Here is a 15,620-nt window from a genome sequence, read left to right on the forward strand (position 1 = left end):
TTCTTAAGAAAGTTTGATTTATCATAACTACGAACTATGAATACCCTTCTTAGTGGTATCCATTCGAATGTGAATTCTCCTAGAGCATGTACAGTATGAATTATTTATAAAATATTCATAATTTCCATGTTCCGGAAACGTGGCTTCCGTGTCAAGCAGTGTCTGTGGCAGCCCCCTTCCATCTCTCCCAGTTTCCCTCCATCTCACATCTTCCTGTTCTTTGCCTATTATTCCTTTCAACCAGTGTTTCTGACTTGTCAGATAAACAAAACCAAACTCAGTGCCAGTTTACTTTTTTTAAAAAAGAGCATCTTTATTATTTCTCCAGGCTGAACACAGCACCGAGCAGAAACCTTTAATACATATATGTCAGTCTGGTGGCTTTGGCACCACCTCTGCCCAGAACAAACTGGTGACAGTCACTCAATTGTGACCAATCACAGTGCAAGTGAAGGCGGGGGAGGGGGAGGGTGGTGAAGAAGGTATCCTGAGATATCTTGGAGCAAATAGTCCCAAACACAACATGACGTTCAAAATAAATTACAAAAATTAAATAGTATAAATAAGCTGAAATTTAAGTTAGGAAGAGTCCCAGCGTGTGGGCGTTGGCAACAGCCAGCCCACAGGAGAGGTAGCTGTGGAGGTGACGGGGTTTTCCAAGGCTCAGGCCCCTGCCTCCTGCTGGTCCACTGAGGTCACTGGTTCCTCGAAGCTGCCAGGCCCCTCAGGCGTTCAGCTCCAGGTCGGTGACATACTCTTGGACCCAGTCCGCACTGGGGTTGGCACAGACCTGCCGGCCTCTCTTGGTTACGAAGCTGTGGAGAGGAATGGAAGGGTTACCCATGGGGGAGTCCAGCAGGGGAACCCTGGGCCCGCCGTGGCCCTCCACCCCACTCTGCTGGGCAGCTCAGGGCCTCCTCCAATCTCAATCCAGAGAGCGGTTCTCACCGACTCAGAGAACCCCTCAGAGATCCTGCTGCAGCCTCCTCCTTCCCCTCCCTTCCCTCTGGGCTGGGCCAGCCCCTGCCCTGACTCTGCAAGCCCCTGGCCAGGTCAGGCCCCGCCTCAGAGACCGGGTCCTGCACAGTGGATAGGACCTCCCGGAGGACGGGGCCCTTCTGTGCCCCTGGGCACTGCCCCCACTCCACATCCTCTCTGTCGCCCCAGGGATGGGCAGGAAGACGGGCACTTACATGACACCAGGGTTGGAACACTGGCTGTTGGTCTCAAAGTAGTCGACGATGAATTTACGTGGAATCTGCCGAGGCGCATAGGTGAAGCAGCAGGCGGTCGGGGTGTCAGCACCAACTGCAGAGGAAGGAACAGAGTGAGCCTGAGTCACAGTTGAGGCGAAAAGGCAAGACCTGAGAGCTAGTCCCTGAGAGGGTGAGGAAGACAGCCTTGCGCAAGGTGTGGGCTGGGAGACAAGGTCACTAGAAAGCTCTGGGCATTTTTGTTTAGAAAAAGCCCTGTCTCTGTCCTTGCTTCCGAATGTACCCTCTTTCTCTTTGAGTCTTCATCCTGGGTGCTGTCTTTCTTTTTGTGATCCAAGCAGACATCCAAGCAGACTGTACTCTAATCTCATCTCCCTTTGGGCCATTTTGTCTGATTCAAGTTGCCATATCCCAGCAAGAGAGAAACCTTGGACATAGCTCCTATGGCATCCAAGGAAAGAGCTCTTGGGACCTAGAATGAGTTAGTTGCAGAATAACACCACCAGGCAGTAACGAGACTTGGATTCTGTCTCTGGTGAACTCACTTGCTTAGGTTTCTACTTTGCCATCTGTAAGATGGGACTGTTGCTCTCTTACCCCACCCTGGCTCTCACATAGGGGACCAGGCTAGTTAACACCCCTTTCATGAAAATACAAGTCTTAAAGAAAAAAAGCAAAGATGCTTTATGGCCCTTTAAGAAGTTCTATTATTTTCTCGGAGGCTCTCAAGACCACAAAAAAAAGATGGTTGTGGTCTGACCGTGGCCAGAGAGCAGGGACACCCAGTGCAGCAGCACACACTCACCTGGTACAGAGAAAACCTGGCTGCAGAGGGCCATGGTGCAGAGGAGGACGGCCAGGGCAGCCCCGGAGACCTTCATGATGCTGAGCAGATGGGCTGTGGGTTCGCTTGTCAGAAGAGCAGAGATGGGAGCAGGCACTCGTTGCTGGCTGCGTCCTTCTGCTTTGTGAAGCCATCTCCCCTGCTCTTTATAGGCAGCCCTGTGGATGGGGAAATGGAATCCCGGGTGAGGTGGGAAATTCTTAAGCATAGGCTGAGTGTTGCACAACTCAGGGTCCTGGGTGACCACAGGGGTTCAGGATATCCAAGAATAGCTTCTCTGAGCTGTAAGTCTGAGCCCACAACTCATGACTGGTTCTGGTTTCTTGTGAGGAAACTGTTTCCCCCGAGAGCAGGAGGGGACAAGAGTGTCTTCACTCTGGGCTATTTTTAGCTGGTCCCTTTCCATAGAAGCTAAACGTGAACTCTCCAGCCCCGTGCAGCCCACAGGGCTGAAACGTATGTGCTTCCTCAGCTGCTCAACCACTCAGATGGGGTAGACGTGATGATATTGTGGAGGGTGGCCCAGCCTCCCTTGGGTGCAAGAAACCGAAGTCAAGAGTCCCTGCTAGAGGACTGGAAAGGATGAGGTCATGGTTCTGTCATTTGTCCACTCATCTAACACTCATTGAATGACTAGGGTCAGTGGGTTAAATACTAGTGGAGGATCATAAAGAAACATTAGAAGTGGGTGTTAATATGTCAGGAGCCTAAAAATATTTATACCTGGTAACTTGGAGAACACATTTCTAGGAAACGGTTCTAAAGAAACCAACCCAAATATGGGAGCATCTTCAAACATGAACATATATCTGACCGAGCATCATTTATAGTTCCAAGATGAGGAGACCCAAATGTTCCTCCATCAGAAATGATCAAGTAAAATATGGTATATCCACTGGCTTGTTTATTATTAAGCCCTTAATCTGAATGAAGTGCAGTAGAATAATATCAGTTACAAAAATGTAAGATGACCCCTGTCTGGTTTAGCTCAGTGGAAAGAGCATAGGCCTGTGGACTAAAGGGTTCTGGGTTCAGCTCCTGTCAAAGGCACATGCCCGGGTTGCAGGCTCGATTCCCAGTGTGGTACGTGCAAGAGGCAGCTGATCAATGATTCTCTCTCATCATTGATGTTTCTATCTCTCTTTAAAAATGTAAGATGGGGAGAGGGGAAATGTAAGATGAAAAATTGTACAAATTGTGGAAGAGGAAGAATTCTATAAATATTTATACACATATGATAAATATTGTAACTATATATATATATGCATATGGTAGGTATGGAAAAAATAAAAAAAGCATTGGATTTAAATGTCCCAATGCTGCAATAGTACTTATATGTGTGTGTGAAAGATCTATGGGTGAATATTTTTATTTTTTTCTCTAGTTTCCTCATTTAAAAAATATATTTTTATTCATTTCAGAGAGGAAGGGAGAGAGAGAGAGATAAAAACATCAATGATGAAAGAGAATCATGATCAGCTGCCTCCTGCATGCCCCACACTGGGGACTGAGCCCACAACCTAGGCATGTGCCCTGACTGGGAATTGAACCATGATTTCCTGGCTCATAGATTGACACTCAACCACTGAGCCACACCTGCTGGCCATTTACTCAGTTTTTTAATGTGAACATGTTCTACCTTCCTCGTCAGATCACAAATTCACAAACACATTTTGTTTTAAAACATTTACAGCAACACTGGTTGGAAAGTAGGTTGTTGTCGTTTGTTTCATTTTAATTCGAGAGAAATATACCAAGTTTCTGTTCAGTGGCCTTTGCTAAAACAAAGTCTTGATTTCCATGTCTCCAAACTATTTTAAGGAACATGTACAATATTTACATAAATAATGCCAAATTCAAAGCAGTTTTCTTATTCTTTTTGATTCATAATGTCAGCGGTGTGAAAGGGCCTGCTTTCTCAGTCAGGTCTGTACGGTTTTTCCTTCTCTCTTCTTTATTATTTTATTGTTACATAATGAAACGGCATAAATGACATTTTATAGTGAGAAACAGATTTGGTTCTTCTTAATGGTTTGGTCCTCTAGATGCCCCTGGTCTACTGGAAAGCAGGTAGAACATATATAAACAGGTAACCACAGCACCTAGAAGGAAGTGCTAAGACTCCTGGGGGGAAATAAATGAAAGGAGGAAGAAACCATGGCCTCCCTTGGGAGGGCTGAGGAAGGCTTCTTGCAAGGGATGGACATTTGCCCTAACCGGTTTGGCTCAGTGGCTAGAGCGTCAGCCTGCAGACTTAAGGGTCCTAGGTTTGATTCCAGACAAGGGCATGTATCTTACCTTGGTTGTGGGCACATACCCAGTGGGGAATGTGCAGGAGGCAGCTGGTCTATGTTTCTCTCTCATTGGTTTCTAACTCTCTATCCTTCTCCCTTTCTCTTTGTAGTAAAAAAAAAATAAAAAAAAAAATCAATAAAATATATTTTAAAAGAAAGGGATGGACTTTTGGTTGGGTCTTGAATGCTACACAGGATTTGAACATACATGGATGGGGTAGGCAGGGGTCTAGCTGATGCAGTCACAGGTGGACAATTGCTGACTCAGAAGGAGAGAGCCGTCAGTGTCAGTGCACACGGGTGGAGCACATATGGACGATGGAGCTAAATTGAGGCCATGTCAGAGGGCTTAGAATCCCCCCCAAAGGGGCTAGAACAATGGAGGAAACAGACACAAGCAAAGTGAGACCGCACCTTAGGAATTCTGTTCCTCATGTGCCTGTAGAGTTCCCTCTCTGCAAACATGTGGGCTGTGTTTCTGTCCCATACCGGTGATTGCTAATGCTGGTCTTGAGGGAGGTGAGGCCAAGACAAGATCAGGACAGCGGCCGGCTTCACTGAGGCTTGAGCATCCAGGTGTCATCCCTTGTTACGGTCAGTTCCGGAAAATTGAGTCTATCGCTTGTTTCATAGGAAACTCTAGGTCACAGACAGTGCCTCCTCCTCACGCCACCTCCTCTGCCCAGTTGATACCCACAGTTGATATTGTGAATGGTGTTCCCTCCTTTACTTCTTGGGGGAAACCCCCTTCATAGTCGTGATTCGGTGTGTGAGAGCTGGTTTCTATTAGTTGGGCAGGGCAAGAAAAAGGAAATGGAAAGTGCTGAGTCAGCCCCTTTCTGATAATGGACTCTTATCATCCACTCCATGATTACAGCTCTTACCATGTTGCATTATATGCATTATTTATGTAATTTTCTCTTTAAAAAATGTAGACTGTGTCCTGTTGACGTCAAACCAAATTCATACCATGTCGTATTAGTGGATTTAAATCAAATCCTAGCACATGCTGATGATAACATGATGAATTTTCTGACATAGTCTTTATTACTTATACTTTTGTTTTTTTAATGAAGGTGATTTATTGAAAATAAAATTCTATCTTAGTAATTATATATGTAAGATTTCCCATATCAATCCTAAATCCAGGAAATAACCCTTGGTCTTTTTTTTTACTCAAATTGGAAAATAATGTACTTGTATGCAAAGTGTGTACTTTGCATGTGTTGAATGAATAATGTGAGGGAGCCTTAGGATGATTGAATTGGTTGTGAAGGGTCTTAGAAATTTCCTAGGTGGAAAATTGATGTTAGGGGAAATGATTAGCCCAGGATCACACAGATAGAATTGGTCAGTTTTATATGTCACTGTCTGCCATCATTTAGCAATGTATCTCCAGTGATAACCACGACGCCTGGCACATAGTGGAGCTTAATAAAAATGTGGTGAGCAAATGAACAAATCGCTGATTTAATTACCAGCATGTGTTATGTCCTAGTCCCACTCTGGAGTTGAAATACTAACAAGAAGGAAAGGTCAGAAAAGCCATGGAGTCAAGGTCTTGATCTTTGGGAATCAACCAAGGTCTCTCAGGCAGTGGTGGCAGAAAGTAGCCAGTCGCCAACACGGTGGATCCTCGGCACGGAGGGGCTTGATTTGTGCCCTAGATTTCCGGCTCATTCCAGCTCTGTGAGGCCCCCTCTCAGTCCCGCAGAGCACCCCAGCCTTGAGTACAGGGAATTCTGGCTGAGCAATTCATGTTCTGCACCATCACTGCCTTGTCCTCATTGCTTCCCTGGCCCTGGCCCTGCTGGATTGGTTCCCTTTCTGTTTCTGGCCCTGCAGTTGCACTTCCCCGGGTGTCAATCTCAGCTCTCCCCCTTTGGCACTGGGGGCTCCATGGATGGCTTCACTAATATTGATGCTCCTGTTTGGTCCAGCCTCAGCCTTCTTTTTTTGGGTGTGGCCCGGCGGCAGGTGGCGGCAGGCGTGGCTCCACCTTTCCTGTAGGTTGAAACAATACCCTGGGCCCCTTTCTAGCATCCTAGAGGGACAGTGTCTCTATGCAGCCGCCTCCCTCTGCTTTTCTGCCTTGAGTCCTTATCCTGCTCCTCCAGCCATTTTTTTGGTATGTATACTATAGATCAAGGCATACATCTGGGCATTGGACTAGATCCTTCTCCCTGTCCCTACTTCTCCTCTGCATTCTCTACTCAGTTAAAGGCTTTCCCTCCTACCAGCCCCCAAGCTAAAAACCTGAGAGTCACTTTTGGCTAGTCCCACCCCCTTTTCCTCCTCCGCCTACAATGGTTCCCCCTTCCTTATCTGAGGTTTCACTTTCCTTGGTTTCAGTTACTGCTGGTCAATCATGTTGCAAAATATTAAATGAAAAATTCAATGACAAAAAATTCGTAAGTTTTAAACTGCACACTGTCCTGCTCCATCCCACTGGGGATGTGAATCCACGGCGTGTACACTGCCTGCCATTAGTCACTTAGCAGCCATATCAGTTATCAGAGTGATTGTTGGTATCAGTGTGCTTGTGTTCAACTAACACTTATTTTGCTTAATGTTGCCTCCAAAGTGCAAGAGTAATGACGCTGGCAGTTGGGACGAGCCGAAGAGAAGCTGTGAAGTGCTTCCTTTAAGTGAAAAAGTATGCATGTAGTGCAGGCAAAATCACACAGGGGCTGGCAAAAAGAGGTTTACAGTTGTGAGGACATGAAACACAGTTTACTCATATTATGTACTAGAGGCCCGGTGCATGGATTCATGCACTGGTGAGATCCCTTGACCTGCCTGTGGGGACCAGGCTGAACCCGTCTCTCTGACATCCCCGAAGGGGTCCCGGATTGTGAGAGAGTGCAGGCCAGGCTGAGGGACCCACCGGTGCCCGATCGGGGCCGGGGAGGAACCGTGGGAGGGCCCCAGGCCATGTCTAGCTCATCTTGCTCAGTCCCGATCAGCAGGACCCCAGCAGCGAGCTAACCTACAGGTTGGAGCATCTGCCCCTTGGTAGTCAGTGCACATCATAGCAACTGGTCCAACAGTTGAACGAATGATCGGACACTTAGCATATTAGGCTTTTATTATATAGGATTTATCCATATGAACAACTAGACTAAGTATATGTAGGGTAGTATTGCCTGAGGCTTTAGGCAACCATTGTGGGACTTGGAATATGTCCTGTGAGATAAGGAGAAACTACTGTATCCATTCACTGACTCTAATGAATTTTTAAATTAAGTGTATTTGCTTCTCACTATCCCGATGGCCACGGTCTTAGGTCATGCCCCCCTCATTTCTCCCTGAGACAGCTCTAAGAGTGTCCTGTCAACTGGGATTTCTTCCAGTTTGCCTCTCAAAGCTGTCCCATCATCACACAGCATCCAAAGTAACTTTGCTAAAGTGCAAATCAGTCTCTGTCTCTCTCTATTGAAAATCCTTCAAATACTCTGAATTGTTTCCAGCATTAAAAACAGAAGCTTCTTCATGACCTGACCTCTGCCTCCCTCTTTGGCCACATCGCTTGTCACCTTCAAACTTCCTGGAAATCAAGACTCAGCCCTCTGAATGCTGTGCAATTCCTTAAAAGTACAGGTCTCTTTTCTGCTTTCTAAGAATGAGGTGTCAACTTGGCACAGCACATTTTCCCCTTCTTGTGAATCACAGGGCTGAGTGAGTAATACAAATATGGGTACATCCTACGACAGCTGCAGAGATTAATATCTAGAACAAATAAGGAAAACCACTATTTCATTCCCTTAGCTTTCTAAGGAACAGAGAGAAAGCCATGGATTCCGCTGTTTAAGACACGTAATATGTAAAACTGAAAGACATTTTACTTCATAATTATAAAACTTTGGCTATTAAACTTTTTAAAAAATACATATATTTTTATTGATTTCAGAGAGGAAGGGAGAGAGAGATAGAAACATCAATGATGAGAAAGAATCGTTGATCAGCTGCACCCCCACCCCCATCCCCCACATGCCCCTCACTGGGGATCGAGCCCAAAACTCAAGCATGTGCCCAGACTGGGAATCGAGCCATGACCTCCTGGTTCATAGGTCAACACTGAACCACTGAACCACTGTGGCCAGGCAGGTGTTAAGCTTTTAACATAAATTTGTAAGAAGCACATTTTCCTTCTCTGATTTACTTATATTCTGGAGCCAGACCTCTTTGGGGTCATTTCCAAATCTATCATGATTAGCTGTGTGTTCTTCCGTAGATTACTTACCTGTCTGTGCTTCCGTTTCCTGAAGTGAAACTGAAGAATATGCTAATTAATAGGAGAAAATACTAATAGGACCAAATACATTAGCATCTATAAGAGAATTAGAACATCGCTGGCTCATAATAAGTACTATTTATTAGTTACTATTATCATTACTACTGAATATTTCGATTAATCTACTTTATGTATTTTTTAAAGTGCAGGCCTCTTGTTCTTTGCCTGAATAATCCCCTTCCCCCTCTTTTTCTGGCTAATTATCCTTCAGTTTCAGCCCAATATATAATAGAGAAAAGTTAGAACAATCTGAATGGACTGACCTAAGTAACATAATGGTTAAAGATAAATTTTGGCATAAAATTTTGGTATATCCATGCAATGAAATATCATGCATGCTAGTTTGGAATCACTCCAAGTTGACACCTCATTCCTAAAAGGCAGAAAAGAGACCTGCACTTTTAAGGAATTACATGGCATTCAGAGGGCCGAGTCTTGATTTCCAGGAATTTGTTTTTAATGACAGGGAAGAATATAAAGTAACAATATTAAAATATATTAGCTCAAGAAAGATAATTAAGTATCATTCATAAAATGCAAAACTACATACAGAATGCTGAATAATTTTTACTTTCTTATGATTTCCCATATTTTCTAAATTTTGTACAGTTATGTATATTTGCTATTGAAAACAAAGCAAACTAATAAAAATTTTTACATAACATTTTGGGGAAGGCTTTTTTTAAATTAAAATATATTTTCTTGATTTTTCACAGAAAGGAAGACAGAGGGATAGAGAGTTAGAAACATCGATGAGAGAATCATCGATTAGCCGCCTCCTGCATACCCCCTACTGGGGATGTGCCCGAAACCAAGGCACATGCCCTTGACCGGAATCGAACCCGGAACCTTCCAGTCTGCAGGCCGATGCTCTATCCACTGAGCCAAGCTGGTCTTGGCAGGGAAGGCTTTTTTTTAAACACTTCACCACTTTCCAAATGGAAGGGGGTGTAAAAAAAACTCAATAAATTGCTACTAATTTATTTTCCTCTCTTGCTGGATGTTCCAGCCTGGAAAGAGCTAGAAACAGGCATAAAAGCATTGTTTGAAGGAAGTAAAGAACACTGAAGGTGTTTTTGAACCTGTCACTGCCTTCCACTCTTGACTGCACAGGGGCAGGCTGTGGTGGGTGTCGAAGGCCCTTTCCACTTTAAGAAGAGTGGGGCTGGCTGGCTGAGGGGTGGAGTGTTGCCACCCTGATGAACTGCTTCAACTAGTTTAGTCTCCTCCAGACCCCATCTTGAGCCCTGCACTTCGGATAATGGTGTCCTTGTTTCTACAATCCCATTCCCTGCAAGTGACTTGGCAACCATATTGACAAAACCAAAGAATGTTACTACTTCTTGGTTTGTTATGTTGGCAAAATGGCCATGTATTCCATCTTGCTATGGATTTCCAGTCTCATGAGTTGCTTGCAGGGGATTCTCTAGTTCTAGGCATTCCACTTCCTTGTGACTAGTGCTCTTGGCTTCAACACTCAATGGTCTCCCCGACACTCATGCATCTCAGCACTCTTTTTCTAGAAGAACGCAGATCATCAAGATTGTCCACCTCTGTTTCCTGCTCCTCAGCAGCTTTGCAGTCTCTTCTGAGAAGCTGATACCTTCAGAGGTGCCCTACCTGTGCCCTCTCAGAGGGTCACACCTGTACAGGAAGTTGGTCCTCTATGGGCCTGTGGTCCTACCACACATCCTGTGTGACCTTGAGCCAGTCTTTTGACTGCTTTAGGTTTTGTTATCTAGATTGGTATCCAGCCAGGACCTGTTTGGCTCAGTGGATAGAGCGTTGGCTTGGAAACTGAAGGGTCCCAGGTTCGAATCCGGTCAAGGGCATGTACCTTGGTTGCGGGCATATCCCCAGTAGGGGGTGTGCAAGAGGCAGCTGATTGATGACTCTATCTCATTGATGTTTCTAACTCTCTATCTCTCTCCCTTCCTCTCTGTACAAAATCAACAAAATATATTTTTAAAAAATAGATTGGTATCTGATAAGACCATGGACATGGATGTGCTGGGGGAAATGAAAAGTATCAGGGCCTTTGGAAGGTCCTATTCCTGCTGGGATTGCCAGTCTAACAGAGACTGGCTAACAGAGACTGCCTGCAGCTAACAGAGACTGTGAGGACAGATGATGACAAAACTGATGTGAAAGTGCCCAGAATGGAGCTATGAGCTCAGTGCCAGTTAAAGTTACAGGAGGAGAAAGCTCTGTGTTCCCATAAGTGAGGGGAAGTGAAAAGTTTCACTGCAACAGGAGAGTGGGTGACCCCCTGAATGCATTTGGAACTCCCTGGAGCCATGCTCAACTCCTGCTATCATTTCTCACACCCATGAGCTGTGGAAAGAATGAGCTCTAAAGTAGTACTCCTTAAATAGCACTACTGGGTATGTGGCTTGAGGGCAAGCAGTGGAAGAAGGGCTGGGGAATCACATTTTGAGTAGAATGCCCAGTTCATTCTTACTTCACTTAGATAAGTGGAGTTCACATCCTGAGTCCATGTTACCTATCACACACAGTCCCCCCATTAAAACTGGTAGTTTGGGCTGCCTCTGGGCATTTATTAAACAGGTATTTATTGAATATCTATTGAGTACACAGAGATAGGCATAACACATACTCTGAACCAAGGAGCTCACTCTCCAGTGGGGGAGGCGATCAAACAGATGTTTCAGGTGATATGATGGTGGTGCAGGAGCTGTAGGAGCACAGAGGGAGGTGCAGAATTCATTTGGAGGAGAGGTCAGGGAAGACTCTCTAGAGAAGATGAGCACTTTCCTGTTGTGTATCCAGAGGCATTTGCTATCATTCTCTATCACCTATTGCTTAGAAATGGCCTCAAAGGATAAATCTTGGTGGCCATGTTGATTTAGCTAAATATATTAATACAAGCCCTTCGTGCTCTTGGGTGTTGAATTTCTCTAGTGTGAACACAACATTATCGTTGGGACCTTCATGAACAAAACATTTTTCCTCCATGAGCCAAAGGTCAAATCAAGGCTAAGAAGCAAGAGTCAACAAACTCATTGTGTGGCTCCAGGCAGACTCATCACCCATTCTTATCTATCATCATTCTCCTAATGCCCCAGAGCAGGTATCTTCGAGGTCCCTCCAACAGCTTGAAGATCAGCACACCCCACTCTCTTAGACAGAGGCCTCCACAGCAATGGCTCCTCCTCGGCACACATTGTGATTTAGACTTGATTTGGAACTACGCGTGTGCAGCCGAGGGAAGCTCTGACATTTTGTTTCTACTTCTGATGTGACACTTACTTTATTCCATCCCATGGGATAGTTATTTCTGTCCCAATAAATAAATTCTTATTTCTTTCTTTCCTTTTCTATTATGGGTCCAAGTGAACATACTGGAACCTTTGCTTTTTTTTTTTTTTTTTTTTTTTTTTTTCTTCTGTCCCCTCTTTGTTATAGGACAGACTGACCCAAACTCCTGTCCTGAACTCAGCCCTAATAAGATGGTTCTTTGTGTGTACTATAGTCCCTTTGTGTTCACATTCAATATTTGGGACAACAGTGGGAAAAGTAAGTGGCTTTTAGAGGCAGAAGAATCTCATTGCAATCTTGGCACTGCCCCTTAAGATTGTGGCCTTGAAATTATCAGTGAACTCTCCTCTGTTCTTCGATCTTTATTGCCTCCGGGAATGACCAGACCCCTGCTCAGGGCCAAGGTAGGTTCTGATGTTACGTGTATAAGGCAGCTTGCCCAGGGTCTGGTACCGAATGCCTTGTCCATAAGTAGGTCAGTGTCCTGCTGGGCCCTCTGCACATTCAATGCTGGACTCTTTATGCCCAAAGAAACATATAAGGCCACCCAGCCCTGCAGGAGGTCCAAGAATCTGACATGGAGTTCAAGTTCCCCTTTCCTTTTTGGGGCCAGGCCTGTGGCAACTGTGGAAGGACTGACATGAAGCTCCTGGAGGTGACAACCACCAAGAACAGCATGGTTGCCTTGTCTACACGTCCCTTCTCGCAGGTGTGAATGCTGCACCCTTCCTCTCGGGTTTACAATTATCTTCTTGGTCTTGGTCACTGCCGTTGGTGTACCACTTCCCTCGAGGGTGCAGCCCACTTCTCCCCTCCTCCTCCCCCTTCTTTCCACCATGATGACATCACCCAGGGGAAGAGAAGCTGGGCAGAGCTCCTCACTTTCAGCTAGCTTCAGTTTCCTCATCGGCACCATGATGTCATCTCTACCCTGGAAATTCCACTGGCCCTCCGGTGCTCCCACCTCTGTTCCAGTCCCCAGAGTTCCTATAAAGAGGGGGTCCCAGCTCAGCATCAGCACAGAACACAGTCGGGTTCTGAAGCTTCTGGGCACTTCAGTCTCAGCTCCAGGAAAGCCTCTTCTCTGCCAAGACCATGAAGCTCTGTGTGACCGTTCTCTCTCTCCTCGTCCTCACGGCTGCCTTCTGCTCTCCAGCGCTCTCAGCACCAAGTAAGTCTGTTATTCCAGCCACTGCTTCTAGAGCCCACTCTTCTAGGTGGGGCTGGTCCAACAGCGGCATCTGGGGATGAGACATAGGGGAGATTTTTAAGTAGTCTGCTGCTAAATGTAGTGTCTACTAGACATTCGGTAATATTCCAGTTTCTGTTTTCTTAAGAAACAGTAACCAGAAGACTTGTTCAAGAAGTCTCTCTCTGTGTCTTGGTTTTTCATCTGTTAAATGGGGTTAGATGTGTGCTCTGAGACCCAATCCAGCGCCATTATCTTCTCTGAGGACACTATGTTCAGAAAAAGACTCTACTCAGGGTGGATGGGATTAGACAAGGGACCATATTTGGGCTCGAATAGCTCCACAGAGATGCCCCTTGAATATCCATAACTAAAAGCCAAAGGAGCAGCATTTTATAGAGCTCTGATCTCACCTTGGCCTTCCTTTCCAGTGGGTTCCGACCCTCCTACCTCCTGCTGCTTCTCCTACATCCAGCGGAAAGTTCCTCGAAACTTTGTGGAGGATTACTACGAGACCAGCAGCCTTTGCTCCCAGCCCGCTGTGGTGTAAGTATCAACTTCTGGCCTTCTCTGGAGAGCAAGGGCAGGGCAGAGAGAGGATCAAACAGGAGGGAGGCAGGCCTGAGGGCTGAAGCCCTCCCAGAAAGGAATAAGGAACAAGGTCATGAAATCACCTGTTGAGTCTGGAGGGGGCTGGGAGGGAATCAAGTGACAAGATTCAGGGGGAGGACATTTCTGGGGAGGAAATTAGCCAGATGCTAGAACACTAGGGAAAGTAAAAAATATCACGGTAATGTGGGCTGATTCTTAAATCACGCTTAGAAAAACACATAGAAAAGTTATTGCTAGGGGCACTAGGGAATGAATGGGGGGAGATAGTCATGTTGATGATACAACTCATTGGTTCCTAATCTGGGAACCAAATTAGCTGAGGCCACAGCTAAATCCAGGGTGGAAGTTACAAGGAGTCTGTTTCCAGAGCCACCCAAGAAGGGTCTTTCTACCCGCTAGAGCTGTCCAGCATGAACTGTGGTCAAGCAGAGGGAGACATCTACCACAGACAAGGTCCCATTCGGTTCTAATCTATCCATTCCTCCTTCCGCAGATTTCAAACCAAAAAGGGGAGACAGATCTGCGCCAACCCCAGTGAGCCCTGGGTCCAGGAGTACATTAATGACCTGGAACTGAACTGAGCTGCTCCAGGCACAGGGGCAAGTCACCTGAGCCTGATGCTTCTCCGTGAGACCCACCTTCTCCACCTTCACCACTTCTCTCAGTAGACCCTGTTCCGTCTCTCAATTTAATCTTTATTATGTGCTGTTATTGTTATTGTATTTTTTATTATTTGTGTTATTTTCATAATTTATGTTGGTTTTGTTAAAGGACATATGTCCCCCGTGGGGATGGTCCACCATCATTTTCTCTGCTATTGCGGATACATGGGTAATGCAGTCGATGCCATGTGTTTTCATAATAAAACTTAAAAAAAATATACAGACAGTTTCTTTGTGTTTTAATTTGGTCTGATGCAAAGGGACTTGCCTGGTGTTCCTAATAGGGAAAAATTACCATTTCCAAACACTATAAGAATGAGCAATTACTGAGGACTTCATATGGGCTAAATGCGCTAAAGACATGATCTCACTTAATACTTTCACCAAGAATTTTAACACCCTTATGAGTTTGGGACTCTTACTTCCAACTTCACAGATAGAAAACAGAGGCTCAGAGGTGATGTGACTTGCTAAGGCTTGTAGGTCTATTTGGAGAGCACCATGAGGGGATGATCCTAAAGGACAGCTGTGATGCTAAGGGTTATCTCAACATCTGGTAGAGAAGTTGTAAATAGCATCAGCAGTATGATATAGAGGCAAGACGAGGTAGTTCAGAGTTATAAAAATGGGCCTCCGTCATTTATTATCAGCATATCACTAAGAAAGTCATCTTGCCAACTGGGCCTCAATTTTTACACCTGTAAAGTGGGGGCAATATTATCCACTTGGAGGGACTATTATAAGGTTATTAGAGGCCCAATGCACAGATTCGTGCACTCTCAGCCTGACATCCCCTAAGGATTCCCAGATTACGAGAGGGTAGTTCTTGGGTGACAACCCTGGAACAGGGATTCCTCCTCTCTGATTCCAGGTGTGTCACCCGAGAACTGCAGTTGCCAAGTCGCTGCAACAAGGCAGTTCCTGCGTGAAGCGTCTGCCCCCTGGTGGTCATTGCGCATCATAGCTACCAGTTGGGTGTCAGACAGTAGACTGGTAGGATGGCTGCTTAGGCTTTTATAGATGTAGATTGTAAAGCACCCATCACAGGGTCTGACATCGGGAAGATTCTCTCTTTCCGGCTCTGAGCCTAGCGTTTTCACTTACAATGGGCATTGTGTCTGTCTTTCTAGTGCCATTCTGTGGATTAGATTAGCTAGTGGATCAGCTCTCTAAACCCAAAGTCAAGGCAGAGTGTTGTCATGAGGACAGGAGAAGAAGTCAGATTTGGTTCT

General features: G+C 45.5%; 2 protein-coding genes across 2 annotated transcripts; one reads left to right on the top strand and one right to left on the bottom strand.

Moving 5' to 3' along the window:
- Positions 1-301: 301 nt before the first annotated feature.
- On the bottom strand, positions 302-2,498 carry LOC118726573 (C-C motif chemokine 3-like). The gene is made up of 3 exons (XM_036451527.2): positions 2,020-2,498; positions 1,194-1,308; positions 302-815 (listed from the first exon to the last, which is right to left on the bottom strand). Exons 1-3 carry the CDS (start codon positions 2,264-2,266, stop codon positions 725-727), a joined length of 453 nt encoding a protein of 150 aa, XP_036307420.1. The 5' UTR covers positions 2,267-2,498; the 3' UTR covers positions 302-724.
- Positions 2,499-12,596: 10,098 nt separating this feature from the next.
- On the top strand, positions 12,597-14,603 carry LOC118726329 (C-C motif chemokine 4). The gene is made up of 3 exons (XM_036450931.2): positions 12,597-13,096; positions 13,546-13,660; positions 14,220-14,603. The coding sequence occupies exons 1-3, from the start codon at positions 13,021-13,023 to the stop codon at positions 14,305-14,307; spliced, it is 279 nt and encodes a 92-aa protein (XP_036306824.1). The 5' UTR covers positions 12,597-13,020; the 3' UTR covers positions 14,308-14,603.
- The last annotated feature ends 1,017 nt before the right edge of the window (positions 14,604-15,620 follow it).

Source organism: Pipistrellus kuhlii, unplaced genomic scaffold, assembly GCF_014108245.1.
Source record: "Pipistrellus kuhlii isolate mPipKuh1 unplaced genomic scaffold, mPipKuh1.p scaffold_m20_p_22, whole genome shotgun sequence".
NCBI classification, from domain to species: Eukaryota; Metazoa; Chordata; class Mammalia; order Chiroptera; family Vespertilionidae; genus Pipistrellus; species Pipistrellus kuhlii.